The following is an 18749-nucleotide window of genomic DNA, read 5'->3' on the forward strand; positions in this document are numbered from 1 at the left end:
GCCTATTAATTTCATTGGATGACCCCTGGTTCTTGTGCTATGTGAGGGGTAAATAACACTTCCCTATTCACTTTCTCCACACGATTCATGATTTTATAGCGTCCAGCCTCCCATCCACCCTCCTCCTTCCCAGGGGTAAAACGGAAAGCGTGCTTCCCACCAAACTTAAACCCCTCTGTCTGTGATCTATACCTAATAGATTCTTGGGATTGTTCATATTCATCAGGAAAAGTTGCAAGTTCTTCGACCATTTTTACCTTTTTATCCCATAAACGTTGTTTTGCATCATCATCATCATTAGACATATTCAGGAACTGTTCCTGAGCCACCAAATCACACATTTCTTTAAAGCTTGGAATACCTTTTCCCCTTACCCACTTATCCAGTAAATCTTTCATTTGGTTTACATATGCCATATTACTCAATCCAGCCCCTCTTAAGGCTTCTAAATTTTACTCTATAAATTTCAGGTGTAATCTGAAACTGTTTTAAAACCAATTCCTTAAATTTACCATAATTTGAAGCATCATCAGTTGACATTTTATTGATTGTATCCAGAACTCTCACAAAGAACTTTGCAACCAAAGTGGTCATCTGTTGATCCTAAGGAATCCTCAGAAACAGCCTCTCAAAGGTGATGAAATATTCAATAATGTCCCCAGACTCGCTGTATGCAAGACACTGCCGCTCCCACTTGTGGATTTTTGGAGAGGTGGAGCCCCACAGTATGGGGTTCTGTTTCCTCCATTCCATTAAGGCCAGTTCATGCTTTCTCTCTTTTTCTTTCTCCTTGTGGCGTTCCCCTGGTGTTATCTGGACTGGTGATCTGCTAGGCCACTCCAATCCTCAACTCTGGAAGCCAGCCTTACCTTGCTTTGTTGTGAGAACCCCCACTCCTGGGATGTTCACGCACAGCCTCTGGCATGTAAACTGCTCCCAGCTATATGAGTGGGCACTTTAGGCCAGCTTGCATTGTGCAATAGAGTGACACTAGCCAATATCTTCGGTCCCAGATGCAACCCTAGGAACCTCCGTCTTGCAGTGTCCAGTTATGCTCGCTGGATGCTGCAAGCTTATATGAGTTCATCAATTTAACAAAGAAATTGATATGTTCCAGGCTTGTTATCCCAAGAGGAGTCTCTGACATGCTTCAAACCAAATGCACTGCTTCAGGTAGAATAAAGAAACAAATTTATTCATGACAAAAGGCAGATTTTAAGTGATTATAAGTCAAAGCACAACAAGTCAGATTTGGTCAAACGAAATAAAAGCAAAACGCATTCTAAGCTGATCTTAACAGTTTCAATCCTCTTACAAAGTTAGGTTTCAGAGTAGCAGCCATGTTAGTCTGTATTGGCAAAAAGAAAAGGAGTACTTGTGGCACCTAAGAGACTAACAAATTTATTTGCGCATAAGCTTTCGTGAGCTACAGCTCACTTCATCGGATGCAGCTTATGCTCAAATAAATTTTAGTCTCTAAGGTGCCACAAGTACTCCTTTTCTTCTTATAAACTTAGATGCTTCTCACCACAGGCTGGCTGGTTGCCCTTCAGCCAGGCTCTCCCCTTTGATCAGCGCTTCAGTCGCTTGGTGTTGATGTCTGTAGATGGAGGTGGAAGAGAGAGGAAGAGCATGGCAAACGTCTCTCCCTTTTATCATGTTCTTTCTTCCCTCTTGGCTTTGCCACTCCCCTTCAGGGTCAGGTGATCATTACCTCATCATAGTCCCTGACTGACCAAGGGAAGGGGGGTCACTTACTCGAGAGTCCAACAGATCCTTTGTTGCTGCCTAGGCCGGTGTCCTTTGTTCCTGTGAGGCTGGGCTGGGTATTCTGGCAACCCCTTGGTTAAATGATCATCAATTAGTTTGAGTCACTAACTCTACCCCTGTACCCCCAAAATGAGGCACACCAAATTTCAAGGAATCCAAGTAACCATGCAGGTTTTAGAGCACTTCAAAGAGTCAAGCTTTAAACAGAAGCTGGTTTAAACCTTAACTCTGGCAGACCTGATGGTTTGCTATAATTCCTTTCTGCACTGATGGTGTTCAGACCCTGGCACTTGGTACTGGTGTTCCATGAACACTTTGTAAATTCTCCACATTTCCTTTTCAGGCTGGTGATCCAATCCAGACCTACTTTGCTGCATCGTCTATACTGAGCACACTAAGACAGCCAGTGGGAATGGGTGCCAATGGACTTTGTATTGATGGGAATCATGCTGGTGAGTGCGGTGGTGGTAGCAGTTCCAGCTTTATTGAGGATGACATTTCCTACTGATATTTTTTTCTTGTTCCCTTTTTTTCAGGTTTCCTGGAGAGTAAAAGCACAAGCTGTACTCGGACCTTCACCAACCTGAGCAGCAGCTGCACCACTGATCCTACCCTGGACGCAGCCTCATATTACCGTGACTTCACTATACTAAAGGTGTATATAATTTTCCCCACCCTCAGCAGCTTCCTGTACTGTGACTTGACATCCTGTTCTCCTGACTTCAGCACTGTTTTGCCACAGCCTCTTCAGCTAATTGAGCTATTACTAAAGTAGAGCTCACTTGTGTGCAATTCCCAGGGTCTCCCAATCACTTTGGCCTCCCTTTCAGTACAGAAGCTGATTTTAATGAAGGATTGTTCATTACTGTGAGCAGTCCATCCATTCCATTCTACATTCCTACAGAACTCTTGAATCAAGAGCATCCTGTCTTGGTGACTTGCTGCTATTTAATGGATCATTTGTTTCTTCACGATCTCTTTACACCTGCTCTCTTCAGGTAAATGAGATATCTTTTCACATCTTTTGTGTTGAAGAAACAAATGATATTTAAAGAATTTCTTGTGGTTTAATGTAACATAAGAATAGCCTTACTGGGTCACACCAAAGATCCATCTAGGCCAGTATCCTGTCTTTCGACAGAGGCCAGTGCCAGGTGCCCCAGAGGGAATGAACAGAACAGGTAATCATCAAGTGATCTATCCCCTGTCACTCATTCCCAGCTTCTGGCAAACAGAGGCTAGGGACACCATTCCTGCCCATCCTGGCTAATAGTCATGGATGGACCTATCCTCCATGAATTTATCTAGTTCTTTTTTGAACCCCATTATGGTCTTGGCCTTCATAACATCCTCTGGCAAGGAGTTCCACAGGTTGACTGTGCATTGTGTGAAGAAATACTTTTTATTTGTTTTAAACCTGCTGCCTATTAATTTCATTTAGTGACCCCTAGTTCTTGTGTTATGAGAAGTAGTAAACAACACGTCCTTATCTACTTTCTCTACACCAGTCATGATTTTATAGACCTCAATCATATCTCGCCTTAGCCGTCTTTTTTCCAAGCTGAAAAGTCCCAGTCTTATTAATCTCTCCTCATACGGAAGCCATTCCATACCCCTAATCATTTTTGTTGCCCTTTTCTGAACCTTTTCCAATTCCAATATATCTTTTTTGAGATGGGGTGACCACATATGCACACAGTATTCAAGATGTGGGCGTACCATGGATTTATATAGAGGCAACATGATATTTTCTGTCCTATTATCTTATCCCTTTCTTAATTATTCCCAGCATTCTGTTAACTTTTTTGACTGCCACTGTACATTGAGTGGATGTTTTCAGAGAACTATCCACAATGACTCCAAGATCTCTTTCTTGAGTGGTAACAGCTAATTTAGACCCCATCATTTCATATGTATAGTTTGGAAAGCATAATCCCATGTGCATTACTTGCATTTATGAACACTGAATCTTATCTGCCATTTTGTTGCCAGGTCACCCAGTTTTGAGAGATCCTTTTGTAGCTCTGCCTGGGTCTTAACTATCTTGAGTAATTTTGTATCATCCGCAAATTTTGCCACCTCACTATTTGCCCCTTTTTCCAGATCATTTATAAATTTGTTGAATAGGAATGGTCCCAGAACAGACCCCTGGGGCACACCACAATTTACCTCTCTCCATTCTGAAAACTGACCATTTATACATACCCTTTGTTTCCTATCTTTTAACCAGTTACCAGTCCATGAGAGCACCTTCCCTCTTATCCCGTAGCAGCTTACTTTGCGTAAAAGCCTTTGGTGAGGGACCTTGTCAAAGGCTTTCTGAAAATCTAAGTACACTATATCCACTGGATCCCATTGGTCCACATGCTTGTTGACCTCCTCAAAGAATTCTAGTAGATTGGTGAGGCATGATTTCCCTTTACTAAAACCATTTGACTCTTCCTCAACAAATTATGTTCATCTATATTTATGACAATATTGTTCTTTATTATAGTTTCAACCAGTTTGCCCGGTACTGAAGTCAGGCTTACAGGCCTGTAAATGCCGGGATCACCTTTGGAGCCTTTTTCAAAAAAATTGGCGTCGCATTAACTATCCTCCAGTCATCTGGTACAGAAGCGGATTTAAATGATATGTTACAGACTACAGTTAATCTGCAATTTCACATTTGGTGTTCCTTGAGAACTCCTGGGTGAATATCATCTGGTCCTGGTGACTTATTACTGTTACATTTATTAATTTGTTCCAAAACCACCTCTAATGATATCTCAATCGGGGACAATTCCTCAGAATTGTCACCTAAAAAGAATGGCTCAGGTTTGAGAATCTCCTTCACATCATCAGCCGTGAAGACAGATGCAAAGAATTAATTTAGTTTCTCCGCAATGGCGTTATCGTCCTTGAGTGCTCCTTTAGCACCTGGATCGTTCAGTGGCCCCACTGGTTGTTTAGCATGCTTCTTGCTTCGGATGTACTTTAAAAAAAAAAAAAATTCCTGTTACTTTTTGAGTCTTTGGCTAACTGTTTGTGTTCTGTTTTGACTATTTGCACTTCAAAAATTGCTCCTTTAGCCCTCCGAATTTCCATCTAATACTTTATTTGCCACAGCATTTGCTCCTTTATTTGACTTCCCTAGGTTTGGGTTCCATTTTCTGAAGGATATCTCTCTGACTCAAATACCTCAAATATTTTATCATTAACTATACAGGGTTTTTTTCCTTGCCTTTTTTCCTTGTTTTGTTTTGTTTTGGGGAATGCATGCCATTTTTGAGATTATTATTATGACTTGCTCAAGTAGACTCCATGCCAACTCTTTTAATTTCTTTTGTCTTAATTTAAAATGAGGAAGCTAGTCAAAGAAAACAAAAATTTGGTAAAGTATGGTATCCAGTGACAGCACTTGTGATTTCCCTCCCTCTTCCCCCCATTCCTGGAATTTTGAGCTTAATTACATTGAAACCAGTGTTACTTAATGGCTCAACATTAGTCCTTGGACTACTTGTGTGATTGTTAGTCCAGATCAAACATAGCCTCTCCTGGTGCTTTAGAAAGCAGTCATGTAAGATGTTGAGATTGTTTCTCTAAACCTTGTTCTATTGCAATACCTGACCAGTTTATATGGAAATAGTAGAAGTCACCCATTGTTATTTTTTAGGCCTTGTCTACATACAAATAATTGCACTGTTTTTAACTAAAGTTGTTTTAAAAAACAAAACACCTAGATTTAGAGTGGTAGCCGTGTTAGTCTGTATCAGCAAAAACAATGAGGAGTCCTTGTGGCACCTTAACAAGTAACACATTTATGTGGGATAACATAATTTTGGCAATTAACTGATCTTTAACTATTCGTGGTAAATAGGCCCAATGGCCTGTGATGGGATGTTAGATGGGGTGGGATCGGAGTTACTACAGAGAATTCTTTCCTGGGTATCTGGTTGGTGAATCTTGCCCACATGCTCAGGGTTCAGCTGATAGCCATATTTGGGGTTGGGAAGAAATTTTCCTCCAGGGCAGATTGGAAGAGGCCCTGCGGGTTTTTCGCCTTCCTCTGCAGCATAGGGCACGGATCACTTGCTGGAGGATCTCTGCACCTTGAAGTCTTTAAACCATGATTTGAGGACTTCAATAGCTCAGACATAGATGAGAGGTTTATTGCAGGAGTGGGTGGGTGAGATTCTGTGGCCTGCATTATGCAGGAGGTCAGACTAGATGATCATAATGGTCCCTTCTGACCTTAATATCTATGAATCTATAAGTTTTCGTGGGCTACAACCCACTTCATCAGATGCATGGAGTGAAATATACAGTAAGCAGTGTATATATATAAAATATATACAGCACATGAAAAGATGCGAGTTGCCTTACCAAGTGGCGGGTCAGTGCTAATGAGGCCAATTCACTTAAGATGGAAGTGGCCTATTCTGAACAGTTGACAAGAGAATAGGCCACTTCCACCTTAATTTAATTGGCCTCGTTGGCACTGACCTCTTCTCCCCCCCCACTTGGTGGCTCCATCTAGGTTATATTTCCCTAGTTTATTTAGAAAAGGTCATATGAGACAGGTATCAAAAGCCTTACTAAAAGTCAAGCTATACCTCATCTCCCAAAGTCCTTTTCTGTGTCACAATTTCCAAAGTATCGTCTGCTATTATAGAAGTGTGATTGTAACAGGGATCTACCCAATTTTACTCTGGTGCCTCATTTTCCCTTAATCTCCCATGGGTTTTTCGTCTTCAGCAGGGGTGACATAATTCTCTGGCCAAGGCACAAAAAGATCATCCCTTTAAATCAACCAGACAAACACACACCTTCCATCAAAGTCTCATGAGGCACAGCCCTTTCTTCCCTAAGGGTCTGTTTTCTTTCTGCAACCACCTCTTCAACACGGCTTTCTCTTGGGGCTCAGCTCTGGCCCTTCTGAGCTCTTAGTTCCTTCATCCTTCCCTTGTTCAGAGGAGTCACTGCATTACCTTGCTTGATGGCAGTATGACAGTCTGTCCATCCTCCTCCTTAATATTAGAAGATTAAGGGAAACTCATAGGGTGGCAGCATAGGGGTAACTCACATCCATTGTTGGTTATGGGTTCCCAGCCTTGGGTAACCTGAATAACCAGGCTGTCTGCCCAGTCAATCCCAAAACTTCCCTGTCTTCCTCCTGTGTTCTCCCAGCCTGTCCTCCTTCTCTTTGTAGAGCACTGACTCCCAGGTCTGTTTTTTTCTGAGTCCTCCCACCCACTCCTGCTGAAGCATCCATTCCCAGTGCCACTCTCTCTGGAGTCTCTCTGATCTGATCTTGCTCTGATCACAGGTCACTAACTTCCATGAATGCCCAGTTTAGGTCGCATCTGCTTTGTAACATGACTTCAGCACTCTATCCCTTCATCTAGGGAGGCAAGCTAAGCGTGGCACAGGTGTACTGAGGTCTACCCCAAAAAAGGTCACTCACCCTGTAACAGTGACCTACATTCTTTGTTCCTAGATGTATGACCGTGTCAGATAGCTGTATTAAAACCATTTGTTTGACAGGGGCCCCAGTTTACCAAGTGATCCAGATTGCTGTGTATGACAGCCTGTCCCACTCATTATTACCACTCCCCCAATCTTTATGTCAGCTACAAATTTTATTAGCAGTGATTTTGTATTTACTTTTGGTCTTGATAAAAGATTGAATAGCATCAGTTTCAACTGATTCTGAAGAACCCACTAGAAACACATCCCCTATTGATAACTGCTTTGACATCTGTCAGCTAGCCAGTTCTTAATCCATTTAATATGTACTGTACTGATATTGTATAGGTGCTAATTTTTAATCAGAATGTTGTGTGATACCCAGTCAAATGCTTTACAAAAGTCAAAATCTATTACATCTATGCAGTTACCTTATCAACCAAACTTGCAATCATCATCAATAATTAATCAGGTTTGTTTGTCAAGAGCTGTTTTTTATAAAACCATGTTGACTGCATTACATTAGATTCCCAGCATAGTTATTGTTTGACTCTCATATCAGCTTTTCAATTATTTTTCTTGAGGTTGATGTTGGGCTAGCTGGTCTATTTTACTAGATCCCCCTGTTTTCCCCTTTCTGAATATTGGCACACCATTATTGCTGTTCTAGTCTTTGGGAATTTCCCTGGTATTCCAGGATTTATTAAAATTAATATTGGTGTAAATATTAATATGCTATTGAAATGGATGAGGCAGTTTACTCCTCTCCAATTATTTTTTCCGATGTCTGCAGAGTAGAACAGTTGTCACTGCATCAGTAACACTTGGTTTGTATTTTCAAGGTTACTTCACAACCATGGGACCTAGACAATTACTTTCGTAAATGAAAGCTGAGCTTCTTCTGTAATTATCTAATGCCAGTCACGAGAGCCCTGGGCACCGGCCTGTAGTACCTTAATTTGGCTTTGCACACAGCGGTCACTAGCATACCAAGAAAACACATAGGTCCAGACCAGTGCTGGGTCACAGACCAGTGCGGTATCCATTAGACCAGACTTTTAGATTCTAGAGCACAAAGTTGGTGCAAGTTCCACAGCCTTGCATAGACCGGCTCTGCTATCACCATAGTAATCTAGCCACTGGTGTGTGATTTCCTAGTGACTCTGGGCACCTACAGTCAAAACACACCTGTTGATTTTTCTTTTCCAGGTCCCAGTTAATATGACCCTTGTCCAGCTCTGCAGGTGAGACTGCCATGAAAATAATTCCTGCATCTGAGATGAAGGGAATCCTGTCTGAGGCATGCAGAGTGAGCTGCTTGAGTCAAGCACTTTGGGGGAATGGAAAAGTTTTGTGTCTGAGACAAGGTTTTGGAGGAGAAACCACACTGTCTCTGGGAAAGGAATATGGGGAAGGTTTCAGATATGTGATGGGGTATACTCTAAGGTGGTATGTGTGTGAGTGAGTAGAAGATCTTTGGCCTGGGATGGGCAGAGAAGGAGTAGAGAGCAGGCCCTGGTTTTGGGATAGATTGGGAGTGGAGGGGCAGGTCACAGACAGAGATGTGGTTGAGAAGGGAAGGGACTCAGACTTGGAAGTGGTTTGGAAAAAAGGAGGTGGGGGAAGGCCCCAGTTCTTCTTCAAGTGATGATCCCAATGTGTTTTTCACACACGGATATACATGCGTGTCTGAGTCTGGAATTGTTCAAAAGCAGTGTCCATTGATCTACACGTGCAGTAGCTCCCTTTGTGCTCCCGACCAAGGAGATCTGAGGCAGGGCGGGTCGATGCCTCTCCAGTTCCTTCTTACCTCTGCATAGCCTGAGTTGGAGTCATGTCCTCCTTCATTATAACCTGTAAAGTAGAAAATATTTTTAAGTAGATTAGTTTAATTTTCTAATAAGTTTAGAGTAGTTTTTTCCTCCCCAGGTGAGGGAAACCATCCCTGGTTCCGGGACTATGCCGAGTCCCGGGATTCAAGAACTGTGTCTCCTGCCCTTGCTTCTTCTCCATCAATGATGAACATCAACAGTGCTTGTCCTGTCTGAGAGCAGCACGTATCTCTGCAAAGTTCAGTATCTGTCGATCCTACCACCCAGAACTTGAGAGGCACGGGGGCTTTGCCTAAGAAAGTACCTGATGGAGGAGGCTATGAGGCCCCACTCTGATCCAGGCCCAGGAGAACCCCCTGTATGTTGGCCTCAACCAACCAGCAGTGCCCTCCAAGCATGTGCCTTGAAGTGGAGCCTCTAACACTGAAGCCCAAGGGCTCTTCCTCCAGGGCTCCCCATGAAAGTAGAGAGCACTCTGATGGGCACAAGGACAGAACCATGCAGAGGACAGTCAATAAGAAATGTGTTTCCTCCCTGAGACGGTCCAGGTTGGGTGAGATGTCATGTGTCACTCAGAACCAATGGAACCAGCTTTGCCAAAGACCCCCAAGCTGGAAGGCAAGGTGGGCAAAAAGAGAAATCTGCCAGTTCTGAAGGTGGTACCGAAGCATAAAGCACAGATGCTTACTGGTTCTATGAGTCCTGGTCTGCACCAATTGTCGGCACCGCCTTGTTCATTTAAAGACCATTCAACTGTAACAGATGAGCTGAGTCCTTCAGGTGTAACTGCTGGAACTCCTTGGACCCTAGGCTGTTACTTATGTAACATTGGAGGGTATATTCAATTTGGTGGTGACACAGGTGATTGCAGACAGAGTTTGGTTGCACTATCAGAAATTCACCCTGGCAGATAAGAGCTCTAAGAGACTAGACCTCCTTATAAGGAAGGTCTTCTCCTCCACAGGCCTGCAATTTTATGTCATTTAACTACCAACCTTTGTTAGTGAAATATGACTTTAATAACTACTCCAGGCTCACATCCACAGTTGGATACTAGTCTAATAGGTTCTACTGGCTGTAGAATGACTGTGCCTAATAGGGTACAAAATGTGAGCAAGGCCAAACAGCAAAAATTAAGATGTTTGTACACCAATGCGAGGAGCCTAGGTAACAAAATGGAGGAACTAGAGCTACTGGTGCAGGAAGTGAAACCAGATATTATAGGGATAACAGAAACATGGTGGAATAGTAGTCATGAGTGAACTACAGGTATTGAAGGGTATGTGCTGTTTAGGAAAGACAGACATAAAGGTAAAGGTGGTGGAGTAGCATTGTATATTAATGATGAGGTAGAATGTAAAGAAATAAGAAGCGATGCAATGGATAAGACAGAGTCCGTCTGGGCAAAAATTACATTGGAGAAGATAACTAGTAGAGCCTTTCCTACGATAGTGCTTGGGGTGTGCTATAGACCTCTGGGATCTAATTTGGATATGGATAGAGCCCTCTTTAATGTTTTTAATAAAGTAAATACTAATGGAAACTGCATGATCATGGGAGACTTTAACTTCCCAGATATAGACTGGAGGACCAGTGCTAGTAATAATAATAGGGCTCAGATTTTTCTAGATGCGATAGCTGATGGATTCCTTCATCAAGTAGTTGCTGAACCGACTAGAGGGGATTCCATTTTAGATTTAATTTTGGTGAGTAGCGAGGACCTCACAGAAGAAATGGTTGTAGGGGATAATCTTGGCTCAAGTGATCATGAGCTAATTCAGTTCAAACTGAACGGAAGGATTAACAAAATAAATCTGCAACTAGGGTTTTTGATTTCAAAAGGGCTGACTTTCAAAAATTAAGGAAATTAGTTAGGGAAGTGGATTGGACTGAAGAATTTATGGATCTAAAGGTAGAGGAGGCCTGGGATTACTTTAAATCAAAGCTGCAGAAGCTATCAGAAGCCTGTATCCCAAGAAAGGGGAAAAAATTCATAGGCAGGAGTTGTAAACCAAGCTGGATGAGCAAGCATCTTAGAGAGGTGATTAAGAAGAAGCAGAAAGCATACAGGGAGTGGAAGATGGGAGGGATCAGCAAGGAAAGCTACCTTATTGAGGTCAGAACATGTAGGGATAAAGTGAGACAGGCTAAAAGTCGAGTCGAGTTGGACCTTGCAAAGGGAATTAAAACCAATAGTAAAAGCCATATAAATAAGAAGAAACTAAAAGAAGAAGTGGGGCACTAAACACTGAGGATGGAGTGGAGGTTAAAGATAACCTAGGCATGGCCCAATATCTAAACAAATACTTTGCCTCAGTCTTTAATAAGGCTAAAGAGGATCTTAGGGATAATGGTAGCATGACAAATGGGAATGAGGATATGGAGGTAGATATTACCATATCTGAGGTAGAAGCAAAACTCAAACAGCTTAATGGGACTAAATCGGGGAGCCCAGATAATCTTCATCCAAGAATATTAAAGGAATTGGCACCTGAAATTGCAAGCCCATTAGCAAGAATTGTTAATGAATCTGTAAACTCAGGAGTTGTATCGTATGATTGGAGAATTGCTAATATAGTTCCTATTTTTAAGAAAGGAAAAAAAAGTGATCTGGGTAACTACAGGCCTGTTAGTTTGACATCTGTAGTATACAAGGTCCTGGAAAAATTTTGAAGGAGAAAATAGTTAAGGACATTGAAGTCAATGGTAAATGGGACAAAATACAACATGGTTTTACAAAAGGTAGATCGTGCCAAACCAACCTGATCTCCTTTTTTGAAAAAGTAACAGATTTTTTAGATAAAGGAAATGCAGTGGATCTAATTTACCTAGATTTCAGTAAGGCATTTGATACCATGCCACGGGGAATTAAGTTAAATTGGAGAAGATGGGGATCAATATGAACATCAAAAGGTGGATAAGGAATTGGTTAAGGGGAGACTGCAACGGGTCCTACTGAAAGGCGAACTGTCAGGCTGGAGGGAGGTTACCAGTGGAGTTCCTCAGGGATCGGTTTTGGGACCAATCCTATTTAATCTTTTTATTCCTGACCTCGGCACAAAAAGTGGGAGTGTGCTAATAAAGTTTGCAGATGATACAAAGCTGGGAGGTATTGCCAATTCAGAGAAGGATCGGGATATTATACAGGAGGATGTGGATGACCTTGTAAACTGGAGTAATAGTAATAGGATGAAATTTAATAGTGAGAAGTGTAAGGTTATGCATTTAGGGATTAATAACAAGAATTTTAGTTATAAGCTGGGGACGCATCAATTAGAAGTAATGGAAGAGGAGAAGGACCTTGGAGTATTGGTTCATCATAGGATGACTATGAGCTGCCAATGTGATATGCCTGTGAAAAAAGCTAATGCGGTTTTGGGATGCATCAGGAGAGGCATTTCCAGTAGGCATAAGGAGGTTTTAGTACCATTATACAAGGCACTGGTGAGACCTCACCTGGAATACTGTGTGCAGTTCTGGTCTCCCATGTTTAAAAAGGATGAATTGAAACTGGAGCAGGTACAGAGAAGGGCTACTAGGATGATCTGAGGAATGGAAAACTTGTCTTATGAAAGGAGACATAAGGAGCTTGGCTTGTTTAGCCTAACTAAAAGAAGGTTGAGGGGAGATATGATTGCTCTCTATAAATAAATCAGAGGGATAAATACCTGAGAGGGAGAGGAATTATTTAAACTCAGCACCAATGTGGACACAAGAACAAATGGGTATAAACTGGCCACCAGGAAGTTTAGACTTGAAATTAGACTAAGGTTTCTAACCATCAGAGGAGTGAAGTTTTGGAATAGCCTTCTAAGGGAAACAGTGGGGGCAAAAGATCTATCTGGCTTTAAGATTCTATTCAATAAGTTTATGGAGGAGAGTATGATGGGATAATGTGATTTTTGTAATTAATTGATCTTTAAATATTCAGGGTAAATAGGCCTAATCCCCTGAGATTGGATATTAGATGGATGGGATCTGAGTTACCCAGGAAAGAATTTTCTGTAGTATCTGGCTGGTGAATCTTGCCCATATGCTCAGGGTTTAGCTGATCGCCATATTTGGGGTTGGGAAGGAATTTTCCTCCAGGGCAGATTGGAGAGGCCCTGGAGGTTTTTCGCCTTCCTCTGTAGCATGGGGCACGGGTCACTTGAGGGAGGATTCTCTGCTCCTTGAAGTCTTTAAACCATGATTTGAGGACTTCAATAGCTCAGACATAGGTGAGGTTTTTCATAGGAGTGAGTGGGTGAGGTTCTGTGGCCTGCATTATGCAGGAGGTCGGATTAGATGATCAGAATGGTCCCTTCTGACCTTAGTATCTATGAATCTATGATTTCAGAGATAAACTTCCTGTAGCCTTTTATTTATTTAAAGTGAAATGTATGACATCACCGTGGGTTCGTCTCTGGTTTCTATAGTGAAACTCAAGGAGCTCAATCTATTTAGATTAACAAAGAGAAAGTTAAAGGGGTGATTTGATCAGTCTGTAAATACGTAGGAGGGGACAGATATTTAATAATGAGCTCTCCAGTCTAGCAGACAAAGGAATACAAGTTGAAGCTTGAGAAATTCAAACTGGAAATAGGCATACAATTTTAATAGGGCTGTTGATTAATCTCAGTTAACTCGTGATTAACTCAAAAAATTAATTGTGATTAATCACACTGTTTAACAATAGAATACCAATTGAAATTTAATAAAATATTTTTGGATGTTTTTCTACATTTTCAAATATTGATTTCTGTTGGACTGCAATACAAAGTGTACAGTACTCACTTTATATTATTTTTATTACAAATATTTGCACTATAGAAATGATAAACAAAAGTAATAGTATTATTCAGTTCACCTAATACAAGTACTGTAGTGCAATCTCTTTATCATGACAGTATAACTTGCAAATGTAGATTTTTTTTTTGTTTTTTTGTTGCATAACGGCACTCAAAAACAAAATAATGTAAAACTTTAGAGCCTACAAATCCTCTCAGTTCTACTTCTTGTTCAGTCAGTTGCTCAGACAAACAAGTTTGTTTACATTTATGGGAGATATTCTGCCTGCTTCTTATTTATAATGTCACCTGAAAGGGAGAACAAGTGTTCGTATGGCATTTTTGTAGCCGGTGTTACAAGGTATCTGCGTGCCAGATATGCAAAACATTCATATGCCCCTTCATGCTTCGGCCACCATTCTAGAGGACATGCTTCCATGCTGATGATGCTCGTTAAAAAAATAATGCATAAAAAAATAAAAAATTAAATTTGTGACTGAACTCCTTGTGGGAGAATTATAGGTCTCCTGTTCTGTTTTACCCACATTCTGCCATATTTTCATGTTTATAGCAGTCTCGGATGATGACCAAACACATGTTCATTTTAAGAATATTTTCACAGCAGATTTGACAAATTGCAAAGAAATACCAATGTGAGATTTCCAAAAATAGCTACAGCACTCAACCCAAGGTTAAAGAATCTGAAGTGCCATTCAAAATCTGAGAGGGACAAGGTGTGGAGCATACTTTCAGAAGTCTTAAAAGAGCAACACTCCAATGCGGAAACTACAGAATCCGAACCACCAAAAAAGAAAATCAACCTTCAGCTGGTGGCATCTGACTCAAATGATGAAAATGAACATACGTCGGTCCACTCTGCTTTGGATTGTTATCAAGCAGAATCCATCATCAGCATGGAAACGTGTTCTCTGGAATGTTGGCCGAAGCATGAAGGGGCATATGAATGTTTAGCATATCTGGCACGCAGATACCTTGCAACACCGGCTACAAAAGTGCCATGCGAACTCCTGTTCTCACTTTCAGGTGACGTAAACAAGAAGCGGGCAGCATTATCTCCTGCAAATTGTAAAAACTTGTTTTTCTGAACAAGAAGTAGGACTGAGTGGACTTGTAGGCTCGAAAGTTTTACATTCTTTTTTATTTTTGAATGCAGTTTTTGTACATAATTCTACGCTTGTAAGTTCAATTTTCATGATGAAGAGATTGCACTACAGTATTTGTATTAGGTAAATTGAAAAATACTATTTTGTTTTTACAGTGCAAATATTTGTAATAAATATATATATATATAAGTGAGCAGTGCACACTTCGTATTCTGTTATAATTGAAATCAATATATTTGAAAATGTAGAAAACGTTCACAAATATTTAAACAAATGGTATTTTATTATTGTTTAACAATGTTCTCAGACGTTCTTGTTAACTGCTGGAAATGGCCCACCTTGATTATCACCACAAAAGGTTTTCCTCCTCCCCCTCCCGCTTCCTGCTGGTAATAGCTCATCTTAAGCGATCACTCTCCTTACAGCGTGTATGATAAAACCCATTGTTTCATGTTCTCTGTGCGTGTGTATAAAATCTCCCCACTGTATTTTCCACTGAATGCATCCGATGAAGTGAGCTGTAGCTCACGAAAGCTTATGCTCAAATAAATTTGTTAGTCTCTAAGGTGCCACAAGTACTCCTATTCTTTTTATGAATACAGACTGACATGGCTGCTGCTCTGAAACTTGTCATTATGCAAGGCACTAAATTTAGCTGTATGGTGGAAATCTATCAACTTCATGAAAAAACTTGTACAGATACAGACAGACATCATTTTCCTCTCCAAATGCAAACAATGGACATATCCAAAAGGACTGAAGATAAAAAATCCATTACAATTTACATACCACACAGACTATGCTGACAGCTTGTGCCACACTCTCAAAGAAACTGCGGAACCACCTGATCAACATCCTCTACAGCAAACAGGGAAAGATTAGAATGAGCTCTCAAAACTGGATACTTTCATAAAGAACCAACCTTCTACACAAACTTCCTCGTGGCTGGACTTTACAAAAACTAGACAAGCCATTTACAACACACACTTTGCTTCTCTACAAAAGAAAAAGGACACTAAACTATCTAAACCCTACATGCCACAAGGGACCACAACAGTGGTTTCCTTAACCCACCCGCAATATTGTTAATCTATCCAACTATACTCTTAGCCAAGCAGAAGAATCTGTCCTATCTCGGGGCCTCTCCTTTTGCCCTTCCACTCCCACGAACATGATACAGTTCTGTGGTGACCTAGAATCCTGTTTTCGACGTCTCCGACTCAAGGAATATTTCCAACACACCTCTGAACAATATACTAACCCACAGAGACCTTCCTACCAAGAATACAAAAAGAAGGATTCTGGGTGGACTCCTCCTGAAGGTCGAAACAACAGACTGGACTTCTAGAGTGCTTCTGCCAACGTGCACGGGCTGAAATTGTGGAAAAGCAGCATCACTTGCCCCATAACCTCAGCCGTGCAGAAAACAATGCCATCCACAGCCTCAGAAACAACTCTGACATCATAATCAAAAAGACAGCACCTCCTTTGTCAGCCATCATCATGAATACGTCGGAATATGAACAAGAGGCTACTAGGCTGCTCTCCAACACCACTTTCTACAAGCCATTATCCTCTGATCCCACTGAGAGTTACCAAAGAAACTACAGCATTTGCTCAAGAAACTCCTTGAAAAAGCACAAGAACAAATCCGCACAGACACACCCTTGGAACCCCGACCTGGGGTATTCTGTCTGCTACCCAAGATCCATAAACCTGGAAATCCTGGACACCCCATCATCTCAGGCATTGGCACCCTGACAGCAGGATTGTCTGGCTATGTAGACTTCCTCCTCAGGCCCTACACTCCCAGCACTCCCAGCTATCTTCGAGACACCACTGACTTCCTGAGGAAACTACAGTCCATAGGCTAACGTAGTGGCTGAACTTTGTGACTTTGTCCTCACCCATAACTATTTCACATTTGGGACAATGTATACCTTCAAATCAGCGGCACTGCGATGGGTACCCGCATGGCCCCACAGTATGCCAACATTTTTATGGCTGACTTAGAACAACGCTTCCTCAGCTCTCGTCCCCTAATGCCCCTACTCTTCTTGCGCTACACTGAAGACATCTACATCATCTGGACCCATGGAAAAGAAGCCCTTGAGGAATTCCACCATGATTTCAACAATTTTCATCCCACCATCAACCTCAGCCTGGACCAGTCCACACAAGAGATCCACTTCCTGGACACTACAGCGCTAATAAGCGATGGTCACATAAACACCACCCTATACCAGAAACCTACTGACCGCTATTCCTACCTACATGCCTCTAGCTTTCATCCAGATCACACCGCACGATCCATTGTCTACAGCCAAGCTCTACGATATAACCGCATTTGCTCCAACCCCTCAGACAGAGACAAACACTACAAGATCTCTATCATGCATTCTTACAACTACAGTACCCACCTGGTGAAGTGAAGAAACAGATTGACAGAGCCAGAAGATACCCAGAAGACACCTACTACAGGACAGGCCCAACAAAGAAAATAACAGAACGCCACTAGCCATCACCTTCAGCCCCCAATTAAAACCTCTCCAACGCATCATCAAGGATCTACAACCTATTCTGAAGGATGACCCATCACTCTCACAGATCTTGGGAGACAGGCCAGTCCTTGCTTACAGACAGCCCCCCAACCTGAAGCAAATACTCACCAGCAACCACACACCACACAACAGAACCACTAACCAGGAACCTATGCTTGCAACAAAGCCCGTTGCCAACTGTCCACATATCTATTCGGGGACACCATCATAGGGCCTAATCACATCAGCCACACTATCAGAGGCGGCCTCATGCGCATCGACCAATGGATGCCATGACATTGGTCAAACTGGACAGTCTCTATGTAAAAGAATAAATGGACACAAATCAGATGTCAAGAATTATAACATTCAAAAACCAGTTGGAGAACACTTCAATCTCTCGGTCACTCAATTACAGACCTGAAAGTGGCTATTCTTCAAAAAAAACTTCAAAAACAGACTCCAACGAGAGACTGCTGAATTGGAATTAATTTGCAAACTGGATACAATTTAGGCTTGAATAGAGACTGGGAGTGGATGAGTCATTACACAAAGTAAAACTATTTCCCCATGTTATTTCTCCCACCCCACCCCCCACTGTTCCTCAGCTATTCTTAACTGCTGGAAATGGCCCACCTTGATTATCACTACAAAAGGTTTTCCTCCTTTTCCCCCCCCCCCTTCCTGCTGGTAATAGCTCATCTTAAGTGATCACTCTCCTTACAGTGTGTATGATAAAACCCATTGTTTCATGTTCTCTATGTGTGTGTATAAATCTTCCCACTGTATTTTCCACTGAACGCATCCGATGAAGTCAGCTGTAGCTCACAAAAGCTTATGCTCTAATAAATTTGTTAGTCTCTAAGGTGCCACAAGTACTCCTTTTCCTTTTGCAATTAATTGTGCGATTAATCATGATTAAATTTTTAATCACTTGACAGCCCTAAATTTTAAGTAAGAGTAATCAACAGTAGGAGCAACTTACCAAAGATTGTGCTGTGTTCTCCATCTCTGGTAACTTTTAAAATCAAGATTGGACCTTTTTCTAAAAGATTCTCTAGTATAAACAGGAATTATTTCAGGTAAATTCTGGGGCCTGTGTTATAACTGAGATCATACTAGATGGTCAGAGTGGTTGGTCCCTTCTAATCTTGGAATCTATGAAAACCCACCCAGTGTTTGTTTGTTTTTGTTTTTTCCCCAAAGGCTAGCATCAATACCTTGGAGTCTTTGTTCTGCATTTGAATATTATCTGAACTCCAGACA

The 18749-nt window shown here is 41.6% G+C and overlaps 1 protein-coding gene across 3 annotated transcripts in view; it reads left to right on the forward strand.

Annotated features, from left to right (window-relative positions):
* Positions 1-18749, forward strand: part of TCTN3 (tectonic family member 3) — an 81470-nt gene that overhangs the window by 27490 nt on the left and 35231 nt on the right. For all 3 annotated transcript variants that reach the window (XR_006282556.1, XM_038411024.2, XM_038411025.2), the window contains exons 5-6: positions 2114-2222; positions 2307-2425. Coding sequence is in view for 2 of the 3 variants with exons in the window: in XM_038411024.2 (XP_038266952.2) it covers positions 2114-2222; positions 2307-2425 (228 nt within the window). In the remaining variant the exon portion in view is untranslated. The remainder of the gene's footprint in view (positions 1-2113; positions 2223-2306; positions 2426-18749) is intronic.

Source organism: Dermochelys coriacea, chromosome 7 (assembly GCF_009764565.3).
Source record: "Dermochelys coriacea isolate rDerCor1 chromosome 7, rDerCor1.pri.v4, whole genome shotgun sequence".
Taxonomy (NCBI): Eukaryota; Metazoa; Chordata; order Testudines; family Dermochelyidae; genus Dermochelys; species Dermochelys coriacea.